At 51.5% G+C, this 24162-nt stretch overlaps 6 protein-coding genes across 6 annotated transcripts; 4 read left to right on the forward strand and 2 right to left on the reverse strand.

Annotated features, from left to right (window-relative positions):
* Positions 1-1228: 1228 nt before the first annotated feature.
* On the forward strand, positions 1229-2399 carry BBA_07704 (DHHC zinc finger domain-containing protein; the record flags this gene model as incomplete). Its single annotated transcript, XM_008602801.1, has 2 exons — positions 1229-1610; positions 1669-2399. The coding sequence occupies 2 exons, from the start codon at positions 1229-1231 to the stop codon at positions 2397-2399; spliced, it is 1113 nt and encodes a 370-aa protein (XP_008601023.1).
* A 191-nt stretch (positions 2400-2590) lies between these two features.
* BBA_07705 (uncharacterized protein) lies at positions 2591-3874 on the reverse strand (the record flags this gene model as incomplete). Its single annotated transcript, XM_008602802.1, has 1 exon — positions 2591-3874. One exon carries the CDS (start codon positions 3872-3874, stop codon positions 2591-2593), a length of 1284 nt encoding a protein of 427 aa, XP_008601024.1.
* Positions 3875-6552: 2678 nt separating this feature from the next.
* BBA_07706 (tat pathway signal sequence) lies at positions 6553-7394 on the reverse strand (the record flags this gene model as incomplete). Its single annotated transcript, XM_008602803.1, has 4 exons — positions 6553-6860; positions 6972-7065; positions 7117-7247; positions 7313-7394. The coding sequence occupies 4 exons, from the start codon at positions 7392-7394 to the stop codon at positions 6553-6555; spliced, it is 615 nt and encodes a 204-aa protein (XP_008601025.1).
* A 4799-nt stretch (positions 7395-12193) lies between these two features.
* On the forward strand, positions 12194-13053 carry BBA_07707 (cell wall protein Asl1, O-glucosyl hydrolase; the record flags this gene model as incomplete). The annotated part of the gene is made up of 2 exons (XM_008602804.1): positions 12194-12784; positions 12868-13053. The coding sequence occupies 2 exons, from the start codon at positions 12194-12196 to the stop codon at positions 13051-13053; spliced, it is 777 nt and encodes a 258-aa protein (XP_008601026.1).
* A 2714-nt stretch (positions 13054-15767) lies between these two features.
* Positions 15768-18915, forward strand: BBA_07708 (impB/mucB/samB family protein; the record flags this gene model as incomplete). The annotated part of the gene is made up of 3 exons (XM_008602805.1): positions 15768-16083; positions 16749-17019; positions 17103-18915. The coding sequence occupies 3 exons, from the start codon at positions 15768-15770 to the stop codon at positions 18913-18915; spliced, it is 2400 nt and encodes a 799-aa protein (XP_008601027.1).
* Positions 18916-21535: 2620 nt separating this feature from the next.
* BBA_07709 (transcription factor RfeG) lies at positions 21536-22913 on the forward strand (the record flags this gene model as incomplete). The annotated part of the gene is made up of 4 exons (XM_008602806.1): positions 21536-21697; positions 21756-21818; positions 21878-22607; positions 22672-22913. The coding sequence occupies 4 exons, from the start codon at positions 21536-21538 to the stop codon at positions 22911-22913; spliced, it is 1197 nt and encodes a 398-aa protein (XP_008601028.1).
* Positions 22914-24162: the final 1249 nt, after the last annotated feature.

The following is a 24162-nucleotide window of genomic DNA, read 5'->3' on the forward strand; positions in this document are numbered from 1 at the left end:
ACCTTCTATTTGTTTTTGGCTTTCTATGCGCGTTGCGCTGCAGCTCTATAGAGATGATCGTGCAAGAGCGTCGCTCGGCTTACATGCCGAGATAGTCGCGCTAGCAGTTTTCCAGGCTTCTGCTCGCATTGTTGATCTTTGACGTATGTAGTGTGCTGTTGTCGGGCGTTCTATTTAAAATGTAAATGTAGCTTTGGGATTTGTAGTCGCAGGTGGCCAAGAGCATGAACACGGGTTTTGTAGGGATGAATTTTTTTCGTGTACCAATGGAAGCAGTTTAGAAGAGATCGCATTACCTACCTGTACGGTGTGTTGCTCGGGTGCCAACCTTGGCTCTCTTATCACATGTAGAGAGAGAATTGGACTCGCAGCGAGAGTTGCTGAAGCTATCATGAACGAGATCAAGAGCATGCACGGTATCTAATATTCTCGATGAATCTGTGAGTATTTTGAATTGATTGAAATATAAAAGAAGATGAGTTCTCCTGCGACGAACACACTTTATGATATGACTTACACCGTGTCGGCGACGCTACAGCTAATTAGAGCCGCAACAGCCAACAGCGCACAATGACACCGCAAAACAATAGACCAATGCCTAGCCAAGCTGAATTATCAAATGTATTGGCATGTAATTTCAACATGCAAGTTTTGTGCAAGTTTTATACAATTTATGCCACTGGTCGGACTACTCGATACGGCCCACTAATTAAGCGGCATCATGGGCGGGCGCAATGGGTCGCTGACGTTGGCTGGCCGTTGCACAGCCGCTGCGCTCAAGGACCTCCTTTGTCTTTGCATCATCAGCGCTATATTGGAACGACAGCGCATCGCGCGCGAATCGCTTACCGACCGTCCTCTCATTTTTGACATTGAATTATTAGCTTCTGCCTGCCACCAGTCCCAACACCGACGACCGCCTCGCTCCAAAACCACTTTCGTCCGGACGCCAGACGGGGCGTGCCAATGCCGTCATGGCTCGCTCGTCCAGCAATCGAGCGTCGACTCGCATAGCCATTCGTTTGATTCCGATATTCATTCTATGTGCTTTTGTCGTGGCGACATACATCGCCGTCGGGCACATATGTGGTGCGTAGCATCGCTGGCCGGGCCGTCTTTTGTCTATCTAGCTTACCATGACGCTGCAGTACAGTATTACATTTACGACAAAGGTCGGGCTGGTTTCGCGTCTGGGATGATTGTCTTGTACTTTATCATATTCTTCATCATGATTGCGGCGTATCTGCGAACCTTTGTCGCTGTTGTCCGCGATCCGGGCTTGGTGCCGCTCGTCAATGGCCAAGCAGACGATGCCAACGAGAAGCAGCCTCCGCCGCCCCCGAGACGACGACGCAGACGGCGGCGCGGAGATGACCCAGATGTTGAAGCTCAGTCGTGGACACCGGTCGACATGAATCCGGACAGTCCCGGACTGGAAAACTTTTACAGCAAAGACGTGTTTGTCTGCGAGGCCGACGGCCGTCCAAAATGGTGCTCTGGCTGTCGCCAGTGGAAGCCCGACCGCGCGCATCATTCGAGCGAACTTGGGCGCTGCGTTCGCAAGATGGACCATCTTTGTCCTTGGGTCGGAGGAATGGTGTCGGAAACCTGTGAGTCGGAGCCAGATGGCAAGGCAAAATAGCAAGGATTCACTGACGCGGTGCCCAGCATTCAACTTTTTCGCGCAATTTACATTCTACTGCGCCCTATACTGCATCGTTACCCTCGCAATCACAGCTTACACCCTAAGCCAGCAGTCTAGTGAGCGACCAAACCCAGACGGCTGGGTCGTCGCGGGTTTGGTCCTGTCGGCCTTTTTCCTGCTCTTCAGCGGCGGCATGGCCCTGACCTCGCTGCGTTATATCCTCACCAACATGACCAACATTGACATGTTTTCACGCACGCGCATCTCGTACCTTGCCGTCAACCTCCCTCTCGAATCGCCCCCGTCGAACTACTATCCAACCATTGTCTACCCGCTAGAGCAGCCCAGCCTCGTCGCTCCGCCACCACCACCACCACCACCTACAGCGGGCGCTGACGAGCCAGCCACCACCGCCAGCCCCCCTAATGCTTCCGAGTCAGTGCCTGCGATGCAGACGGGCGCCGTTGCCAGTCGAGACGTGCGGGCGCAGCGCAAATTTGCGGTTTTGCGGGTAGAATCGCGCGAGAACCCCTGGGACTTGGGCTTTGCCCGCAATTGGACCGCAGTCATGGGCCACTCGCCGTGGGAGTGGCTGCTCCCCATCAAACACTCGCCGTGCTGTGATCATGACAGCATGGAGAGCGACTATCCCGCTGGAAAGCTCCTGGATGAGCTCAAGAGACGTCATCATTTTCCTGGATATGAACCTACCGATGCGAACTCTTCGCAGCCAAAGGAGCATGCTGCTGTATAAATGATAGAAACGAATGTTTAGACTACATTTTAGGGAGAAGCGTACCATAGCGCACTTTTTTTTATTATAAGCGTTGTAATAACATGCATAGAGTTTTTGGGTCAACAGTTGATTCTGGCTAGCAATTCTATTTTCCAATTACATGATGAACCAAATAAAAACACCAAAACGGCTACCTTGCAAAAAAGCAATCATTTCCATGTGTGTAAATTCCAAAGTCGTAGTTTCTCTCCCAGCACCACGTCAATCTCAAAATCACCTTTATCCGAACCACCGTCAGACACGGCTGCCTCGTCTCTCACTTCCAGATAATGATAGATGGAGTCGTAGTCGAGCCAGTCGCCCTCTTCACGGTCCCCTTCCTCGCGCTTCAGGCCCAGGTTGACCTTGGCGCCAAAGTCCACCAGCCAGGGCTCGCCGTGCGGATCGATGATGACGCTCTCATTCTCCGCCGCGCCCCAGTAGACGCCGAGCCGGTGCAGCTCCGCCAGCGTCCGGGCCACCTTGGCGTCCCACTCGCCGCGCAGCTCCGCGGGCAGTTCGGCCATTTCGTACGAGTTGAGGCTCGCGCCGGGCACCCAGTCGCGGAGGAAGCCGATGACGTGACCTTCTGTCGGGTGACGGAGGACGCCGCGCAGGCTTGGCACGCGCAGCCGCTGCTGCTGCTTCTCCGCCGCCGTCTCCGCCGTCTCCGCCGTTTCCGCTTCCTCGCCGTGTTGATCTGGCTGCTGCTGCTGCTGCTGCTGCCTGAGGTGGTTGCCGAGAGCGGCGCGCAGCTCGAGCATGGTGCGAAAGTCGCGGCCCACGACCGAGTCGCCAAAGGCGACGCCGCCGCGCTCGGCCTTGCAAAAGAGCTGCTCGCCGTCGACGAGCACCCGGCAGGCAACGTGGTCCACGAGCGGATCGTGCACCAGCGTCTCCAGGACGTGGACTTGGTCGACGTGGTAGTCGGGCAGGTCCGGGTCAATGTCAAAGGGCAGAATGTCGGCGCCTGGATGTGCGTGCTTGACCTCTTGGGGAAAGTACTTGCTGAGACGGCTCGCAAAACCCAGTCGGCCCGCGCTCCCACCTCTGCCGTCGCTATGAATACTGTCAGAGTCGTCAGAGTCGTCAGAGTCGTAGTCGTCAGAGTCGACCATGCATAAGAGGGGAATCGGGAGAAAGAGATGGTCGTCGAGGCGCGGCGACACGGGACGGGTGCGGTAGTGAATGACGATTTCGCGGAGCAGCTGGTCGCCCGCGCGGATGATGCGCTGGAAGAGATCCTGCGATACCGCATCGTATTCGTCGTCGGTAATATCGGGAGCTCGTAGGCACTGTACAAGACGGCACATTCGCTGCGAGGGCGTGTCGTGGGCGGAGTGGGCGGGTATGGAGTCGACGTCGATGGACAGGGAGAAGAGCATGCCGATCCAAGAGGCGAGAATGTGAGCACCATCGGGTCCAGAATTGAGTTGCTCAAGACGAAAATCCATAGTGGTGAGTATGAGAATGATTCAAAGTGCCAAGAAGGAAAGCAATAGGGAAGGGGTTCAAGCTGTAAGTGTCTTTGGGCGAGGGGGGTTTTAAAGAAACTGCGCGCTGAGCTGGGACGGATAACATACAGAAGCAGAATGAAGAAATAGAAGATGGTTTCCTTGGAGATTCTATCAAACAAAGATTACAACGAGTCTTTCGAGGGGGGATATCCGAGCCTTTTATTGATTCGGCTCAGAGTTGATGATGGGCCTGTGGCTAATACAGTCAGTCGGCCTCGTTTCCCCCGTTTACATGAGGAATACTGCAGGCACAGTCTGCCGTTCTCGTTCAATCTCGTTCAAACCCCCCACTACTGCTGCTGCGGTTTCCCGAAGCCCCAGAGCCATGGCCACTCTGGCCTTTAGTTATTACCTTGCCAAAAGACTTGCGATGGACAAGGGTGGCCCATCAGCCCTTTGATGCTGAGAATGGAGCATCGTAGGCGGGATTGGTCCTTTATCCGTCCTTGCCGTGTGAGGATCAATTCCATTAAGATGAGCTGAGAACGCCCTTTTACGTTCTCGTAGCCAATCAGATAGATATAGTGGACAAGGGAAGCATGACCAACGATCGACACGCCTACCTAGTTACCCATTGAGTAACGTCGCACAAAGCATATCAAACCCGCAGAATTCCTTCCACTCATCTTCAAAGACTCGGTCCGGCAAACAGAGAAAACCTTTTTTAATTAAATTTCCTTTTTTTAAAAGAAAAAATTCATGTTATACTGTTATTGCGCGGCGAGACTCACTGCAAGCCACTACAACCTGCAGCGACGATCGACGGCAGCACGACGGCAATGCACTGAAACGCCGCGAACAAACTAGCAATCAATCCATCTCGGTGAGCTCTCTCTGCATATAAGAAGCATAAAGTTTCCTCTCCTTTTATCCGTTGCTGCCCCTCCCCCTTCTCCCAAGATGTGGTGGCTGCGAGCCAGGGCATGCGGCTACCCGTCTGCGGGGGAGCTCATCAGCCCAAGAAAAAAGAAAAGAAGGGAAAAAAACGAAAAGAGAGGAAGAATCGTCGTTCCAGAAAGAGTCAATAAGCGAAAGGAGGCTTGTGCGGCTAGGGGACTACATTATGCTTATCATTATCCCCTGGCCTGCCACATCTATCCAACGTGCCGCAAGACTGCTCTCGGGTCAGAATCTTGACCCTAGGTCGCCCTTTTTTCCCACCAGTCAGAGTGCGAGCAACAGACAGACAGACGACGGTTCATCACTGTATCATTCCTGCTTCAGTTTCTCCAACATCCATCATCTTCTGTCTTCCCAAAGGTGGTCTTGTTTCAGAACGGGCGGGGGGGGCTAAAAACGGGCTCTTTTCGTCTTGATAGTCGTTCGGCCTCTCCGATAACTGTCAAGAAGATGCACCGACACGCCTGCTTTCTAATCAAAGAAAGGCAGCCTCCCGCGGGGGCGGTTGAACAACAACCCGACGAACTTGGTTGCTTTCTGCACGACAGATGACCAGGCTCAGACGATTTTTTCGCTCCTGATCGTCGGAGCAAATGCTATATGCTATGCATACTGGTCGTCTGCGGGTGCTAGTTAAGGGTACACGAACTGCAAAAGGCTGCAGCCGACTCTGGGGTACTACGTGACAGCCCCGATACATGTTGGATTACCAGATGGTCTTTGCTGAAAGACATTTTTGTCTTTGTAGACATATTTGTCTTTGTATCTTTATTAAAAATCTTTTACGTGATTCTTTTCTTTTTTCCCAGGATGAACATTCCGTTGATTGTTCGGGCTATACCAACCATCGTGTGCCGTCTCTCGCCGATTCATTGTCAATGTCGAGAAGTGATCAAAGACGTTTAGTCTCTCAGCTACGCCCACCTTGAATCTGCGTTTGCATCTCTTTTTCGTGCCCGATGCGCCTGCGAGTATGGTACCGAAAAGTCTCTCATACGAGGCTGAATGCAGGTTGCCGGTTGCAGCCCCTTGCGCCGACGGCAAGACCCGTAGCCTGTTGGCACAGAATGCCCCTTGCTCAAGAGGCCCAAGTTATAGTGCCTCTTATGTCTCGGGGATTTTGATTCAACAACAAAGACATGAGAAAGCATTACTCGATAGTCTCTCAGAGTGTAACAGGCCCCGGAAGCGTCTTTGGTCATTCTCACTGCTGCGGGTTAAAACATTCGATATCAACCTGATGAGATTCCCCCACCGTGGCTTGAATTTTTAAAAAGAGTCTTTACTCAGACGGTGTGCAAAATTAGCTAAATCGGGAAACGCAAATCTTTGAAAGGCTAGGCTTCTAGATTTCTAGATTTCCCACGAAAACAAACACGCAAACTATAGTCACCGGGTGGCCTATGCGGCAAGATGCCTGCACACCGGTCGGCATACAAAAAGTCAAGCTTATGCGCCATCAAAAGGCAAACAATGTCATCCCCAAAGTGGCTAGCACCAAGAGTGGCCACGTTTGGGGAGCTTCGGCATCTATTTGCAAATCTATAGTTATTAGAGCAGCAGAGGCACTAACAAGAGCAGCAGGGGCACTAACACGGGCAGTCATGTCATGGTTATGATTGTTAGAATGAACGGCCAAGACACGATTGAAAGATTTTTTTTTTCTTTTTCAAAAAAAAAAAAAAGAAAAAAAATCATCTGTGCATATATCCCAGCTACAAATCATGCACCGTCTTGTTCCAGTGCGCGCCCGGATTAGCCAATTTCTGTGCCAGGACCAGCTCCGGGTCTCGCCCGGCGCCGGAATAATCCACGACGATGCCGTCCTCGACGTGCATCCTCTTGCTCGTCATGGGCACGAACCGCTCAAACGCCCAGTCGCGAATCTTTGTAAAGTTGCGGCACACGTGCACGCTCCGAATGTCCGGCTCGGCGATTTTGGTCTCTGGATGCCACCGGTACGGGACGGCGCTGACGTCGGCGGAGCAGGTAAGCGACTCGCGTATCGCTTCTATGCAGTGATCTACAAGCCCAAAATAGTCAGCGAGAGAAAAAAAAAAAAAAAAGCAAGAGCCTTGTTTTTGGATTGCAAGGGTCTTGGGGGGCGCGAGCGGTCTTGTTCTGGATAATGTACCTAGATGTGACCAAGCCAAAAAGTCAATCGTTCCGTCTTGCCGGATAATGGATGAATTGTAGCGCTTGGGGTAAATGGACTGCCGAATCATATTCTAGTACCTTGTTAGCCGCCTAACTATCAAATTTGGGAGGGACGAACTGACTAGGCAGTGCAATTGGTGAAATACGTCGAGTCCAACAACGTAATCATCCTCCATGCCAGCTACCGGAGCGTGCTCCGTCTTGTTGATGAGTCTGCTGGCAGAGTCCTCATCAATCCGAACAGCCATTCCCTCTACAGCTAATTAGTATGCTACCGTCAGAGTAGAAGAGCTTTTTCTTTCTCATTTTCGTGCTCACTGCTGTACATGTCTTGCCACAGTCGATCCTTTTCGTCATCCGGCCACCCTTGGTAGGGGCTTATATCGTCGAGAAAAGCCATTTTGAACACGTAGGGTACATGTTCAACATGTTCCGAAGCCGGCGCTGGGTACAAATTTTTTTTTTAGTATGCTCGTACACACAATTTCTTTCATAATCATCAGAGTCCCTTTGCATATAAGTCAACGTACAGTATAATCCAAGGTCCATGAACCGACCACGCGATTGGGATTGAGAGAGTGGGAAACAGAAAAAGCTCAAGTATAGGGCAAATGATAGATTCAACAAGATTGACAAACTCAATGCTTTGCTCCCAACACTCATGATGGCTCTTCTTTTGAAACTGGCTACTTCCGAATCAGGCAAGAGCGGCGATTCATCCGCGTCCTTGAACTCTGTCGGCAGTCTGCAAGTCTTTTGCATTTTTGTATTCAACAATGTCTCCTTTTTTTTTTCTTCAACGACTTCAATGAAAGAATAGTCAAGAGCTAAAATTCTCCCTTTTTACTTTAAAATCCCACGAGTCCTAGATATTTTTAGTCTCTATCCTGTACTTTGCTCAGCTCGTGACCACCACTACCACCACCACCACCTTGGGCACAAGGCTACGCTAAAAACCTTGCTTATTCGGACAAGGAATGCGCCTTGTCTCCCGCCGGCGACGTCCGGTCGGGCCCATCATTCATACAAGAATTCTCCGAAACACTTTTTTCTTAGTTCTTACTCTATGCGCACGCGCATGCCGCATCTCACAACTTTGCTGCCTGGGAAATCATCCTACGGGGGGGGGGAGTAAATGGTCCGCCTGCTTTGCCGTGGGCTTGTTGGGGCTCCGAGTAAGCGCAGTAAACTTTACTTTGCCCGAAATGTCACATCAGCCGATCAAGCGCTACCCGCTGTAATCGCTTTCATATTGACAAAAGGAAAGCATTAAACACACTGCTAGATATAGAATCAGTTGCTCTACTCTCTGTGAAAGAAAACCCTCGCAAGTCGCAAGATGCGCGTATGTGACTATTTAGTTATTGGTGGTTGGTTTGGCTTAGACAGTTGGTCCGGACGTGATCATGAACGGTTCCGTGTCGCACAAAAGGTCTGAGACTTGGCCGCAACATCCATTACTCACACAGACACTACCCTATTCAGCTACATGGCTCGAGCAAGCCTTGGGCGGATGTGACTGCATCACGAAAGTAAAATCACAAATCGGGAAGCCTTGCGGCGTTGGAAGGGAGGGGGGAAGCTGTTATAAAAAGTAGAACAAGTCACCGTCTATATTCCATCATTCCAGTCAAAACACACAAATTTATTCCTCCAAACTGCCAAACACTCTCAGTCATCACTTTTTTAATCTGCCAATATGAACACTCTCGTCTACATTTACGTGGTCCTTGTCGCAGCCATCACTGTTGTCGATGCGGCTCCCGTCCGTCATGAACCAATCTACGCCGATGCTGGCGACGTCATTGTTTCCTGGGGCAAGCTTCGCAAGTGAACAAGTTTTTTTTTATTTTATTTTTCTGGTATGCAGAAAATCCACCGTTTCTTTTTTTCTTTTTCTTTTTTTTTTTTTTCAATTAGCCCGTGTTTACCAAAAAGTAGATATGCAGCCACGAAAGCAACAATAGTCGGGGCCATTTCGGTTCACCTCAAAAAGGTAAGCATTATCCCACTCCTCTCGAAATCGAGCATAAACTCAGGAGAAAGCGGTCTCTTCGAGACTAGTGATGCATGGCCTTGATATTTTCATCTTTTCTCTCTCTCTCTCTCTCTCTAATAAACCTCCTAGATTATGCTGATGGCTTTTGCTTCACCCGTCGATTGCTGGTGGTATAGCTTCGCTGGGAATGCCAGGTGCTTTGGTCAATTTTGGCTTAGCGACTGTGTGTAACTCTGCAAGTTTGAGCTTCTCTCAACCGCAATTGATAAGCTTCTAAATGCATATAAAACTTTACCAACTGTATACACTTTTGTGTATACACGCAAGCGCCAGCTTTCATCTCCCTCCTTGCGTACAAGTGCCTATGTGCGCCCTGCCATCTTCATCAAAGCCCCCCAAAATGTGATCAAAAAGCATAAAGTGAGATGGCGAAGCCACTACTTGATTCAGAATGGTGGCACACATCTCGGTCGATGCTACTAGCATGCTGAATGCCAGCGCCAGCTTATATCCTGGTGCCTGAACTGCCCACCACGAGGTCTCTGACGAAAGAGGAAAGAAAATTCATGTATGCCTTGTCGCCAAGCTCTTCTGGAAGAAAAGTGCCGGTTCCTTCTCGAAGCTATGGACTCGGCGTAAACATGGTTCCGGCTCATTCGAGAACCCTGACATTTGTCAAAGTTTGTAAGCTCCAGCATCCGTGTGTAGCAGGAGCCTCTTATGTCCGGCGTCGGGTTCAGCCTAGCTGAAGTACGAGGCTTCAGCCTCGGGCGGACCTCGCCCGTTGGGGCACAACGGGCGAGGTCCTCGCAAGGCTGGAACCCTATTCTTACCGCTTCGGTACCGCTCGTATGGGCTTGTCTTTGATGGTCTCACCTTGGATGTAGCACGCGCCCATATGCCGATTCAGGTCGTTGACCATTCTGAGGACGAGGCGGCCCGCCTCGATCAAAAAAATTGTCCGGCGCTTAGGATTTGAACATGGAACCGGACCCATGACTGGCACCACAGCAGAAATATCTCTCAAAAAGTAAAGAGGGTTATTCGGTGCCTTTGAATAAAGGCAAGATCGAATTTGACCCACCATACGCCACCTGGTTTAGAGAGACGATTTCGAGGTGAGAGAATGGCACATGATATGATGCCTCAGGACTTGCCCAGGACGGCGTCTTTCTGCACCCCTACCAAAGAGATGTTCTATCTATAGAGGCAAAAATTACAAAAAGAAACACATCTTACTCCCCCGGGAAGGCTTGAACTTCCGACCTTTGGATTAACAGTCCCTGACCATGATTGTTAGTACTTGGGTTGTGGAACCTCTTTTTGGATCCGGCTACTTACAACGCTCTAGCCAACTGAGCCACGAGGGATCCATTTGTGGAGGCCGGTTGACCTATTTCCTCTTAGATTCGAGGCGAAAATTCTTCAGGTCGTGTCAGGATGTGAAACGAGTGGATAATCTAGGGTGTCGTCTGGGGTGGAGGTGATGTTTGATATGCATAATAATCACGCCAGAGGCCCTGTATAAACTGAAATGGGCGGCCTTGCGGCAATCGGCTCTTGTCTCAGCCGCCACTTTGGTTCAGTCTTTAGGATTCAAACATCAGCAGAAACGGAGAGTCATCTCTTTCAATGGATCTTTTCTAAAGACTTTGGAGGTAAAAAGTTATCAACATGTCATTATAGGAAAGGAACGCATGGGTCAAAAACTGTGTCACGTCCAGCCAAGGTGGCTGCACAAAAGCGAGCACAGCACTGACGTGTGTGACGTGTGGCCTCGAATGGGACACGAGTACAAGTCTCAAATATAAATAGGACATCTATTTACACTCAAGTCTCAAGTTGACAAGAAGATGTACCATTTCTCCCTGTGCCCATGTCCAGCGACATGTCCATCCATCTGATCAGCATGTACTTTATCATCAACACGTAGAATGATGTTGAATATCGCAATGCCTGAAAGTTGGGGATTTGACTAGCTCAGCGCCACCCCACGCAGACAAGGCTGTGTGGTGGCGCGAGCCTTGTCGTGGTAAGACAGGATCTTACATGTGAGCGCTGACAATCCCGCCGAACCTTGAGCGAATCACGATAGCTTTTATTTTCGCTTATATTTTCAGTGAAGCAAATCTAGTCACTATTCTGCTTGAAGTGGTTTGATCAACAGCGCGAGTAATAATGTCCACTTGCGCCTTTAAATCTCCGACAAAGCTTGTCTTTTCATTTGGGGGCCATGGCTTGAAGCGCCGGCCACAAGCGCCCAGCCTCTTGTACTAGGTCGCACCAAATTATTGAACAAACCATATGATTATGAGGATTAGGAGACTCTGGACAATTTTTATCCTGTGCATGAAGAAACCCTAGCTAAGCGAATCATAATCGCATCACCGCTGCCGCACATTTCTGTACCCTGTCCTTGATTCAATGGTTTAACCAAGAGAATAAGTGTCATCTTTCCAAAAAGATTTCGCAGCGGCTTCAACTTTTCATATTCCATAATATACTCATATTTCATTTTCAGGTTCATCTACATGTGCATTATAATTCTGACTTCTGCTGAAAGCCGTCTACTTGTGGGCGCAAGTAGTTGTCTAGCCCTCGTGACATTCACGACGCGTCTTCAACGTCTTTTTTTGCCCACCAAACTTTATTTCACCCAGGTGTAGTCGAGGAATTTTCCAAGAAATATCAAAATTGGCGCAGATTGATCTTGGAGCTAGTTACGTATTTGTTTTCCCCTTCCTGCACGGCTCTTTCATCACGCATTTTGATGCTGGGTACCTCACAAGTAAGTATTCGACCAACAAACTGGCTGCTTAATCTTGTTCAATCGAAGAGAATCGTTGCAGTAACTAAAGCGGCCGACCGATAAGCTATCCACACGGCACAACCGAGGTCGACTCGGGGCGTACTGATACCAGCTCTAACTCTACTTGACTGAAGCACTTTCTATAAGCAACGTCAAGGAAAGAATAATTGTCTTCTAGGCAGGGCAAAAAAAAAAGAAGTCGTGCTCATTTTTGCAAGGCTTCGTCTCGAATAATGGCCGAGACAACATTGTATACTCTGACATCTGGAGACCGTGTACATAAAGGGGAACTGCAACTCGCTGCGTGGGAGGAGTTTGTTTACCAGAACTTTCAGAGTACTTGACTTTTTCTTCTACAAACTCATCAACGACGGACACTCCTGTTTCCGAGATGATTTGGTTCAACCTTTTGGCACTTTGTCCCGTCATTGGCGCGGCAACTGCCACTAATCATCCTCCTGGAAAGCGCGGCCTGGCTAGCAACGACGGCCTTGATCTTTCCGGGTTCGAAAACACACCTCATGGAGGCCAGAGCAAGGTGCGCTGGCAGTACAACTGGGACAGCGACATTGGCGACAACAAGATTAGCTTTGCCGAGTATGTCCCCATGCTTCACAGTCTCCGCCACGGCCACGAGATTGTCTGGAACGACCGCGTCAACAAGTGGCTGACCCAGGGAACCGCCCATCTACTTGCATTCAATGAGCCTGAGCGACCGTTGCCCCAGGCCGCCATGACCGTTGGCGAAGCCGTCGATGCCTGGTGGCGGTACATGGAGCCATACGCCGGTCGTGCGAGGCTTGGTGCTCCTGCCGTCTCCAACGACGGCTGGGACTGGATCACAAAGTTTCTCAACGAATGCCAGGGCTGCCATGTTGACTATATCCCCGTCCACTGGTACAATCCAAACTCTCTCGAGCACGACTTTGAGAACTGGGTCAACCAAATTTGCACCCTCGGACGGCCTGTGTGGGTTACAGAGGTACAGTGAAGCCCCCCCCCAAAGGGGATTATTGATGAAGAAAAAAACAATTTGTCAGCTCACTGACACTGCCTTTGACATAGTTCAAGGGACAAGAAGGATCAAGCCAAGATGAAATTGTTTTTCTTCAGAAAGCCATGGCGTTTCTCGAGGGCAACCCCTGCGTTGAACGCTACGCGTACTTTGGCACGGCTAATAATGACCTATCTCTTTTGTCAAACGAGCACAGCCATCTCTCCGAACTTGGCAGCCACTACGCTTCGGACTAATAAAGCTCTGGAACTGTGAGAAAAATACGAGAAATGAGTTTCTGGAAGCGTGTCTCTTTTCAGTTGGTCCTGAATCATTCGCGTCGCCGTGGTTCTGTCCCGCCGTCACCATGAGTGGTCCGCCCGTCTGCTGCCTTTTTTATCTCCAGAGATTTCTCTTCAACCTTGACATAGTTATCTTGTCTCTTTTATAGTCGATAGTCTGGCGCTTTCTTTGCGCGGCAGAAAACAAATGACGAATTCGGTGAGGAACCACGCTCTGATTTCGTGTGTGTGTATTTGCATGTGGCTGCTGCATGAACTACGTGTATACACTTTGGTGGTGGTGGTGGCCATGTGTGCTGCTGTCTGACATATGAAGTAAACGTGAATCGATTGCTGTCAGTATCACATTGGTCGCGCTCAGGCTCTCTTGTCATACGTGGCGCCTTTCTTCCGAATGCCGTGACTACCCGGACCAGTATGCTTGGAAGCTGCTGGGCTGCTGGTCGAAAGCTGGCGCGGCAAAGCACAATAACTGTTCATGTCACAGAGATAGCCTTGAGAAAATCAGAGCACAAAATACACGAGAGCAATACTTTTGTGCGCCTAAAGTTGTCGTGGGTGCGACAGTCAACGCGCAGCAAAAAGGTGCAGGGTAAGCTATGATGGCGCACCCTCGCCTGAGAGCACCATCGTGGAAAACTTGGGCTTGCTCAGCTCAACTGCGACACTCGGAGATATTCCGCAAATCTCTCAGGCCACCTTTTATTTGTCGTGTCAGCTGCAAGACTCTCTGTGACGTTGGGTGTGTGCTGGCAAAGAGATTCGGAGCCTGTGACTCTCAAATCTTCAGCCCTCTTCCTACTTGGTCGCGAAGGAGGGGGCATGAGGCGTTTCTATAGCACCATGGTTCAAAGTGGCAGTCTGAAACTGAAGCACCATCCATCCCACACTTGTTGACTCGACAAGGCAAACCTCCCCTCATTGTGCTAGGAACACGTCGCTTATCAGATTTTCTCGAAAGCTCACACACATATTGGCTGTCAACCTTATCGCTCGGGGGGCGCTCGAGGCCGTATTGCGTCATATTATTTGCCAATGCTGTGCGGCCATTTTTTTTTAATGTGAACGATGAGAAAAAAAGAACGCATCAGCTGAAGTGCTTCAGAATCCATGCGTGGTCAAATTTTGGTAACGAGTACATGCTCTTCAACCCTGGCGGATGTACAAGGAGGCGTTCCACTCCCCAAATGATTTGAACGTGACGTTCTACTCCGTACGAGATACCCCATGTTAAATAGAGTTCTTCGTCCGGAGAAGCGCAACAACGGTCAACGGATGCTGCAGGTCTTGGAAGGGGGGGGGATGGCGCTGGTACAGCGGAGATGCAAGGAGGGAAGAGACTGCATTAGCTACGAATAGAGGAGCAGAAAATCGACAGCGTCGCGTCTGCACCGGCTTTTGCAGGCAGCAAAAGCAGCAGCCCCTTCAACATTTCAAGCCGAGAATGGGCATAAAATACTGGGCAAGGTTTTGGTCATTTCAACGCCATCGGCGTCGCCGTCCAGGCCAGGATGCCATGTGTAGCGAATCCACCACAAAAGCTACTGCCGAGTACAAAACCGTTGAAAATGACAGTCGTGGACAGCCCTTCTTGGGGTATTTGTGTGCCGGCATGTGCCCGCGGCGAACTTGCCCCCCCGGCGAGCAAGGATGCGGCCTGTGTGTCACAATCACAGTATGTATGTGTGTGTGTGTATGTGTGTGTCTGTGATCTTCTTGGCCGTTGACAGAACAATTCATCAGAAACAGAGCAACCACGACCAGTGAGTGCATTTGCAGCGAAGTCCGATGCGCCGGCCGGAAGGCTCAGCCACGCGAGAAGAGGTGCAACGTCTTGGCTGGGCGCTTTTTATTACCCCTCCCCTTTTGCTCGGCTCCCTTGTCTAAACTCCACGTCCATGCATGCATAGTTGTCTCTGGCAGTTTTCGTAGATGATGAATAAATTCGCGGCTGTCGCCCGCTTTCCCCTCTCTTGTGAGCCAACGGCCTAATCTTTTTTCATATAAATTCGTTGAGCCAGTTACCCTTTTCCTCGTTTCGCACCTAGCGGTTTTTCCCGCGTGTGTACTGTTTTTGGTCTGCGTTGTTTTTTTTTTTTTTTATATCTTTACTGGCTGCCAGATTTCTTCTACTTTGGGCCATTTGAAGCCCGTCTTTTAAAGCTTTCCCAAAATTGTTCATATCGCTTTGTCCGACTACACAGTGCTAATGCTCTCGTGCGAGGTCAGGGTCCTGTGACATTGTAAGTCAAGTTCAATCTAGCCAGATGAGACGGCGCTTAATATTTTGTTTCTTAATTTAGCTATCTCTGAGAACGGGCAAAAGCCGAGTGTTGAAACCGGGCAAAAGCCGAGAGTGCCTGCCCGCCAACCAGTTTTGCCCCGTAGCCAGAGGTCAACGTCAAGACCATACATCAACCTTGTCATTGCTATACCGCCAAAGCGGAAATTCTTCTTCATCAATCCAGATATTCGAAAGAATTTCAGCCAGTTATCAATACGCGCGGCTCGTCCCGCAGCCCAGGCGCACCCGACAGACAGTGTAAGCTGACTCGAGCCTCTTTCGTACTGGCGGCCTCGGCGTCATACTGCTTGACAGCATCCAACTGTTGCGGTATCGGATATACTCATCTTCAAGGACTTGCTGCGCAAGATTGTGCCGAGCCAGAATGTCGGGCAAAGTCCCACCTGAGCGGATGGCTGAATTGCGGCGCGGCTCCAAATTGCGCCAGCGCCTTCAGATGGAGGTTGAAGAGGCAACACAAAGCGTTCAGCTCACGGAAGATAACATCCGCCACCATTACCACCAACTATCCTACATTCAAGCGTACGAGGCGGATCCTGTGAGACGTCACCATGACATGGCGTATTGGCAGTCCAACATTAACCAACTCCAATCGCAAATGACCATGCTGCAGCATCGGTTGGCCGTTGCTGTTCAAGATCTTAATGATTTTGAGGAAGCGACTGCAGAGATCACTCAACGTACGGGTCGCGAAGGGAAAAGCTGAAATACAGGAGTGGAAGTCGGGCCTTGCGCTCCCAAAAGATTGTTCGTGTGGACGTGAGCTGTTCAGCAAGAGGTTGTCAACATTTTTTATGGGCAAGGAACAGACGAATATCAAGTACCGAAACAGAGTCGATAGGGATAATGGAAAACCTGAAAGCATAGCAAATTGGATTTTTAATCATGGCGGAAATAGCGATGGGCACTGCATAACTTGGCGCCGTTTTATTTTCTCTCGATTTCACTGGCTTGAGATAGCAAGGCCATGAGCCAAATTTGCACGAAATAATGACTCAACAAACATTTCACTGAACTTGAAGTCGGTCTTGATTCGCACACTTTTGCTCCGGCCTTTGATGACGGCCGTGAACTGATGTGGGGCTCTCACAAGCTGTACTTCTCCCGCGCATCATGGACTTTTTGCCTTTATCAACAAATTTGCTCAAGTCTCCTATTGATCGATACCATGATGCCTATAGCACAGAAGAACGATTTATAGATGAATCGACCGCATCTTGAGCGCCTCTTTGTCGAATGAGGCGGAGATCATGTGCTGCGGCAATCGCAACGGCACGCAAACAACCCCGACCAGCTAAGCGCGTTTTGACGAGTTGCCAGTGCAACTGATATGGGTCACCATCAGTATTGGACTTGGACGAGCTATTGCAAGACAAATCAGACATGCCTTCTTCACCCGAACCGTATGCGCCGCTGTCGTCGGCAGAGCAGTATGACGACGGAACGCACCGCACGCGCTCCCAATTCACGTACCGCCACCTCTCGCAAATGGCGAGTTATGTTGTAACGAGCCCGTTGCGTGTGGTTGCGCACGTCGATCTCGACGCATTTTACGCGCAATGCGAAATGGTCCGACTCGGCCTGCCCGACGACCAACCGCTGGCTGTTCAACAATGGTGAGCTTTTCCATTTCAGCCTAGCCTCTGGCCTGGTGCGACGCCGTTTATACTGGGAAACTCGGCCGCTGATGAATCGATAGGCAGTCATTGATCGCGGTCAACTACCCTGCGCGCAAGGCCGGGATTGGTGGCCGTTTCGGCTCCGTCTCGGACGCCAAAAAGGCGTGCCCGGATCTCATTGCGCAGCACGTCGCGACATGGCGCGAGGGCGACGATAAGTGGGCGTACCGCGACGACGCCGCCGCCAACATGGCCACAGACAAGGTGTCTCTCGACCCGTACCGGCTCGAATCACGCAGGATCCTGGCGCTCGTCCGCGAGCATCTCCCGCAGAACCTGCAGCGCGTGGAAAAGGCCAGCGTCGACGAGGTTTTTCTCGACCTGTCAGCGCAGGTGCACTCTATTCTTCTCGACCGGTTTCCGGAGCTCCAGCAGCCGCCGCCGTACAATGACCCGACGGAGCGGCTCCCACTCCCGTCCGTTTCTGCGCTGGACTGGCAGGCGGACGCACTCGTCGACTTGGACGAGGAGCGCGAGGGTCAAGATCCGGACTGGGACGACGTGGCGATTCTGGTGGGCTCGGAAATCGTCCGCGGGCTGAGGTCCGAGATTCGCGAGCGGATGCGGTATACCTGCTCGGCGGGCGTGGCGTGCAACAAGCTGCTGAGCAAGCTCGGCTCTGGTTTCAAAAAGCCAAATCGCCAGACCGTGGTGCGAAACAGAGCGGTAGGCATATTTCTGCACGAGTTTAAGCTTACCAAGATACGCAATCTGGGTGGCAAGCTCGGCGAGCAAGTGGTGAGCATCTTTGGGACCGAAAAAGTCGAGGATCTGCTGCCCGTATCCGTGGAGCAGCTCAAGGCCAAGCTAGGGGAGGAGACTGGTGTCTGGCTTTACAACACGATACGCGGAGTTGATACAAGCGAAGTCAACCCGAGAACGCAGCTCAGGTCTATGCTATCTGCCAAGTCGTTTAGACCGCACATTAATACACAAGAACAGGCGGACCGGTGGCTGCGCATCTTTGTGGGCGACATTTTTAACAGACTTGTGGAAGAAGGCGTGCTGGAGAATAAGCGTCGACCGAAAACGATACACTTGAGCGCTCGGCACGCGACGCAGACACGGAGCCGGCAAATATCCATACCCCAGGGCAGGGCGATTGACGAAACAATGCTCATAGGCCTGGCCAGAGACTTGCTGTCGCAGATTCTAGGCGATGGCAGCATATGGCCGTGCACTAACCTCAGCCTCACTGTCGGTGGATTTGAAGACGGCATAAAGAACAACATGGGCATCGGAGCATTCCTAGTCAAGGGTGATGCAGCCATGTCCCTCATCAAGGACACCGAGCAGGGCAGCAGCAGCAGCAGCTCACTCACGTCTCCGGCGGCGGAACGGCCGCATAAACGAGCGCGTGCAGAAGAAGCGGGCATTCAGAGATTCTTTGGCAAGGGCCAGCGGGAGAAGACGCCTAGTGCGGAGGAGGCAGATGCTACAGCGGCCCATGTCCGGGGACGAGATGGTGACGGCGTGGAGAATAACCAAGGTCATCATCACAAATCAGATGCAGAGGCGGAAGTGGAAGCCGAAGCAGGCATACGTATTGAATACAGCGAGCCCCAGCAAGGCGAGTTGCGGTGCGCACGGTGCCACGCCTCGTTGGAGATGCCGGAAGCACTACAAAGCCACATGGACTGGCATATGGCCAAGGATATACAGAATGAAGAACGTGTCAAGCCAGCATTCGCCGAGAGATCGCGGAATGGAAATTTGGTGCGTGGCACAAACAGCAAAGGTTCCACTGGGTCGTCCTCGTCGCCGCGACGGGGAGGCCGCGGAGGCGGAAGCAACAAGCTCGAACAGGGCCAAAGCAAGCTAAAGTTTGGATAATCAACCATGTCTCAACTTCCCCCAGGATGATCAGTCCATTGGAAAATTCAAAAAATAAAAATAAAAATAAAAAAGGGTAAAAGAGTCCGGCCGATATTGATTGGGCTCGCATCCTAGCCATTCGAGTCTCCCGCAGCTGGGCGTAACGTGGGGAGATATGACAGTCTTGTCGTGGTGGAAATGGTGTGATTTAGCTGATGCGACATATTGTGGTGATGAGACACGTTGTTTTGGCACAAACTCAATAAGCAGCATCAAGGAGCTATTGCAATGCGTCGTCGACATTTATACGTAATTTGTTGCCATCAACGGCATCGATCTTGATGTCCAACTTTGTCGCCATGTGGGTCGGGGCTCACAGCCAAGACGCTCGTTGGGTTGGGTGGCAACGTGGCAATTGGGCCGATGGCGTTGATACCCAACTTGGAGGCGGTCCACAGGCGGCACAAGCGGGAACCAGGCCAGGCACCCGCTCGCACAATGCATTTTTTTGTGCGTGTCCAACTAGTAAGCTAACTAGTGCGAGCCGAGAGCTGCTAACTTTTAGTTAGAGGGCTGACTGAAGCTGGGAGCCGGCAAAGTCTCTGACGTGGTGATTGGCCGTGACGAGCCATGGGCGAAGCTGCATCACCGGACTACCTGCCGCTACGACATAATGGGCGCATGATGCTGCGAAAATTCAAGTTTTGCGCATTCGAGCGTGTCAAAGCCCTACCCAGGTTGCACAAAGATTGGGCTGCACGGGGTTGAAACGGCGCATGAGGCCCTGCACGATGGTGGTGGTGGCACGCAGGGTAGCGCGACCGGTCAGGGCTCCTGGGATGGAAGAGATGTGTACGCACAATGCAAGTGCATCGCAAGCGCTTGCAAGAGTTTGCATTTGTTGGCGCAAAGAGGTTTGTTTAGAACGATAGACGATGGACGATGGCGTTGGGGAAATAATGACGGCAGACTTTGTTTGGTGCGCGCACCAGGACCTTGTTGCCTTGCAGGTAAGATGAGAGGCAGATGCACAAAATTCGGGGCGATTGGTGAGTCCCGCAGCAAGGTAACCAGCCAGAAGTGGTGATAGCACACATACCTGCGCGCATGCGTCGTGTCTGGCAATCTGGTGCATGGTAGACACGACCATGTGCAGGGAGACCCAGAAGCTCACCATCTCAGCAGCCCACCACACGACAGATGGTCCACAGCCTAGCGTGCAAGCGCGAGTGTGGAAGGCGCAGAAAGGGTGAAAGAGCCGGATATTGGGAGCACGGGGTCTCATTCGGTTCCACAAGCGGATAGACGTTGGAAACCAGAATTTCTTCGTTCTGATTTATTTGCATGATAATGGTCGTGTCTAATGGGTTTGGAAGCCTGGTGCAAGGTCCTTGGAGAAGACGTCTGGGCGTGTATTGGGCTGCAATGGTGAAGATGGTGGATGCCTGGGCGACGACGGGTGGCCGACAGGCGACGGGATGGTGAATGAAAGGACCATTGATTAGTAGAAAAGTGTAGCAATCCGAGTAGGGATGATATCGGCAAGTTTCGCTTTAACCTTTCTGGTTGTGTAGATGGATGCCCGCTGCCTGTTGCCCGCTGCCTGTTGCCCGTTGCTTGTTGCTTGTTGCCCGTTGCCCGCTACCCGTTTGCTAGGCGAAGGAGGAGAGTATCCGGGCGGGACTTGGCTGCTGGCTGGCAATGTATTGAAAATTCAGGTATTACTTCTCCGTATCCGCTACGGAGTACGTACATACTTGACGATTATTCATTCATAATATTACCCAAGGTAGACAAGCAAAAAAAAAATCAAGCAAAGAAGAAAAAGAAAAGGAAAAAATAAAGGACAAAACTGACCGCAGCTCTGCATCCTGCCCCACCACCATCGCTGCCCGCTTGCTCACCAGCTTTCTGCCAGCCAGTTTTCCAATCCACCAGTCAAACATCTCGACTCGTCCCCTCTTTCGCCCATCATCCCTCATCCCAGGCCAATAAATGCTGCCCAAACCATCTTGTGCCGCACCACCCTCGTTGTCGACTGCCGTTCCGACTCTTTCGTCTCACACACACCTACTGGGGCACATCAACCACTGACCACGAAAATTCCATCATCCGACTTGATTTTGGCACCCAACCCACGCCCAACCTATCTAGGTACGACTTGCAGCTCAGCCCTCGCAGCTTTTTTGTTCACCACAACTTGCCCCCCACGCAGAGAAGAAAAAAAGCCCGCCACCTGAAGCCCGCCAGCCAGGTCAGCAAACCCCCCGCCTCTCCTCCCCCTCCCCATCCAAATCCTCCTCCAACCCCTGGCCTCTCTCTCTCTCGCCTCGCCCACTTCCTCTCTGGCTCTTGGGATTTTTCACTGACACGCACGAAATGTTCGCAGGCCCTTGCTGATTAGTCGATCACCACTCAACTCGTGCCCTGTGCCCCTCTCCTCACACCCTGGTCTCTATACACCTCGCCACTCGCCTCGACCCGCCGCCAGCTTCGACCTTTTCGCCCCCCTCGTCGGCCTCCCCCCCTGTCACTGCTTTCCATCTCGCTGCATATTAGACGCTCCCACGCCCTTCACCTTCCTCCGAGGCACCTGCTTCTTTCCGTCACCTCTTCCTTTACACATCTACTCCTCGCCATGTCACGACAACCCCGCAATGCCGCCCCTGCGACCGCTGCTTCTAGCACTCGCATGAACGAATATTTTGTCCCCAGAGATGGCATCGATCGCGAAGTCATTTCTGCCGACATTTGCCGCTACCTGGGCAACGATGCCCTGGTGCGGCCTGGTCATTATGAGGTGCGTTTTCAGAATTCACCCCCGTCGCCAAATCACCAGTCTTGCTAACATTGCTTAGAACCCGCAGACTGGGCAGACCGTCCAGGGCTACTACATTACCGCCTACCGGAACTTGACAACCGTGAGCTCGAATTCGATCTTATCGTCGCCAGACTCGCTTGCTAACCTGACCCCTACTAGGCCATGATTGAAGACCTCAAGGCAGACTCTGCCCGTTGGGACAGCGAACGCCGCGCTCAAACATCGCGCAATACCCCTGGAGGTATCCAAGGCTCGCGAGATGGCCCGAACTATCATGGGGCTCCGTCTTCTAACTCACATGCAGTGCAGTATCGATACTCCGAGACGCACCAATCGCGTCAGCACCATGGACCTACCGAGCACCCCCCTTTCCAGCAGCAGCAGCAACAGCAGCAGCAGCAGCAGGACCACTTCAACTCCCGTGATACCTTTGACACTGCTAGATATCCAGGATCCGGTGCCCCGGGCTACACCGGCGCCACTGGCAACTTTCCCCAGCAGCAAACATATGCCCCGCCCCCCGCCGGTCCCAGCTATGGTAATTACCAGCAAGGACCCCCTGGTGTGAATCCCGATCCCAGATATGCCAGCCCTGTCAACCAACCCGGCTTGATGAACCCAGGATTTCAAGCCCAAGAAGTTCCCTATGTGAATACTGGTGCAAACATGGCGCCGCGCTACCCTCCCAACGATGGATTCTCCGGGCCTCGTGGGGGCTCCTCTGGACCTGGAGCCCAGCAGGCCATGTACTCTTCCTCCGGACCTCCCCAGCAAGGCTACCCCCAATCCTCCGGCGGCCCGTTTCAGTATTCAAACCAGGGACCTCATCCGGGAAGCGCTCAGCAGTATTCCTCCTCTATTCAGCCGCAAGATCCCTTTTACGGCAGAGGTCAGTTGCGTACCAACGGCGAGTAGCTGCGTGCCACCTGAATTTGTCTTCTGACCTACTCTAGCCTCGCCCGCAGGCCCTCCTCCGCAGCCCGGTTATGGAGCCCAAGGACAGCAACAGCAGCAGCCACAGCAACAGCAACAGATACAGCAGCAACCGCAACAGTATGAAGAAAATTCCCATCCTCGTGGCTCTGCCCCTCCTGCCAGCCCTAAACCGCCAGGTTCAAACAAGCGTCGTAGTGACCAAGACAGCGACAGGAACTCTGTCGAGAGACAATACCGACCCCCGCCTCCTCGCCGCTAGAGAAGGCTCGCCGCTTCTCCCCCGCCATGGCTAACACAGCTTCCAATACTGTGACTGCATTGTCCCCCCTGCGCGCTTCAGTCGAAGCCCTCTGCTCCCTTTTCTTTCATGTCATCATCAACGACCCGCAATGGAATATAAACCGGAATACCCTCTGCGTACATATAATCTCCCTTGGACTCCATCCACGGACACCCGCTCTGGACTATTCCCTCGGACAATGCTTGCGATTTCTTTGTTATTTTGGCCCGCTCCAGTTATGGATAATGCTACCAATGCCGGATATACCTCTCTTGGTTCTCGTTTCTTTGGATTTGCCACCAACCTGGGATCTTATTGCCATGCCTGGCTCTGGACACTTTCTGCCCTGTCATCTGGATAAGAACCCCATGTTAATTAATGATTGGATTACGTCATGTTGTTTTATCATTTTTACAATCGGCGTTTTTGGAAAAGGCCGTTTGATTCGGTACATGTTGCTTTTTTGTTTTTGGGTCAACGAGGCGTGCCCGTTGTCCGGCTGGGCTTTTGACCAGCCAGAGCTACTCAACAAGCGCTCTGACTAGTCATCTACCACTCTACGGGAAAGGGGCATCCATGCTGTGCGTGTGTGCCCGAATCCGGACAGCAGGGTAGGCCACGCCGGCTTGTATATATTCCCGAGATGTTTATATGGAATTGTGCAACTTGCTCTACGCGATTGGAGTGTTGTGGATGTGATTGTCTGCACTGATGATGCGTCTAGCTCCCGCAAGCAACAAAAGGACCCTGGACTCTGGATGTCGATGGCCGTCGAAACAAGAATTCCTGGATCAGCTGCACCCGGACAAGTTGTCTTGAAGAATTGCAGCACATCTACAATGACGTGACGTTGTACTCTTGAGGGCATGCGGCCTTCGAAACCTGCATCATCTTTTGTCAAGCTTCTATTTCTGGACCAAATTCCGACTTTACTGGACACGCTGTTGATCTTCCAACCCATTCTCAGGCCACCATTCCATGTGCATTCCTACAACAGCAATGCAACATGACTTCTTCAAAGTACGACATCGTTTCCTTGTCTTCCGCCTCAGTACAATCTACAAGCACCGACTCAGCTACTAGCGACATGATTTTGCACGGCACACCTGGCTTGCTGGCATCAAAGAAACTAGCACATGTTTTATCTATGTATTTGTATTGTCATGGTTCTATCGAAATAGAGGAATATACCCCAGTGCCCAAGTATATAGTAAAAGCAAAATTCGAA

This window comes from Beauveria bassiana (genome assembly GCF_000280675.1).
Source record: "Beauveria bassiana ARSEF 2860 unplaced genomic scaffold BBA_S00027, whole genome shotgun sequence".
Lineage (NCBI taxonomy): Eukaryota > Fungi > Ascomycota > Sordariomycetes > Hypocreales > Cordycipitaceae > Beauveria > Beauveria bassiana.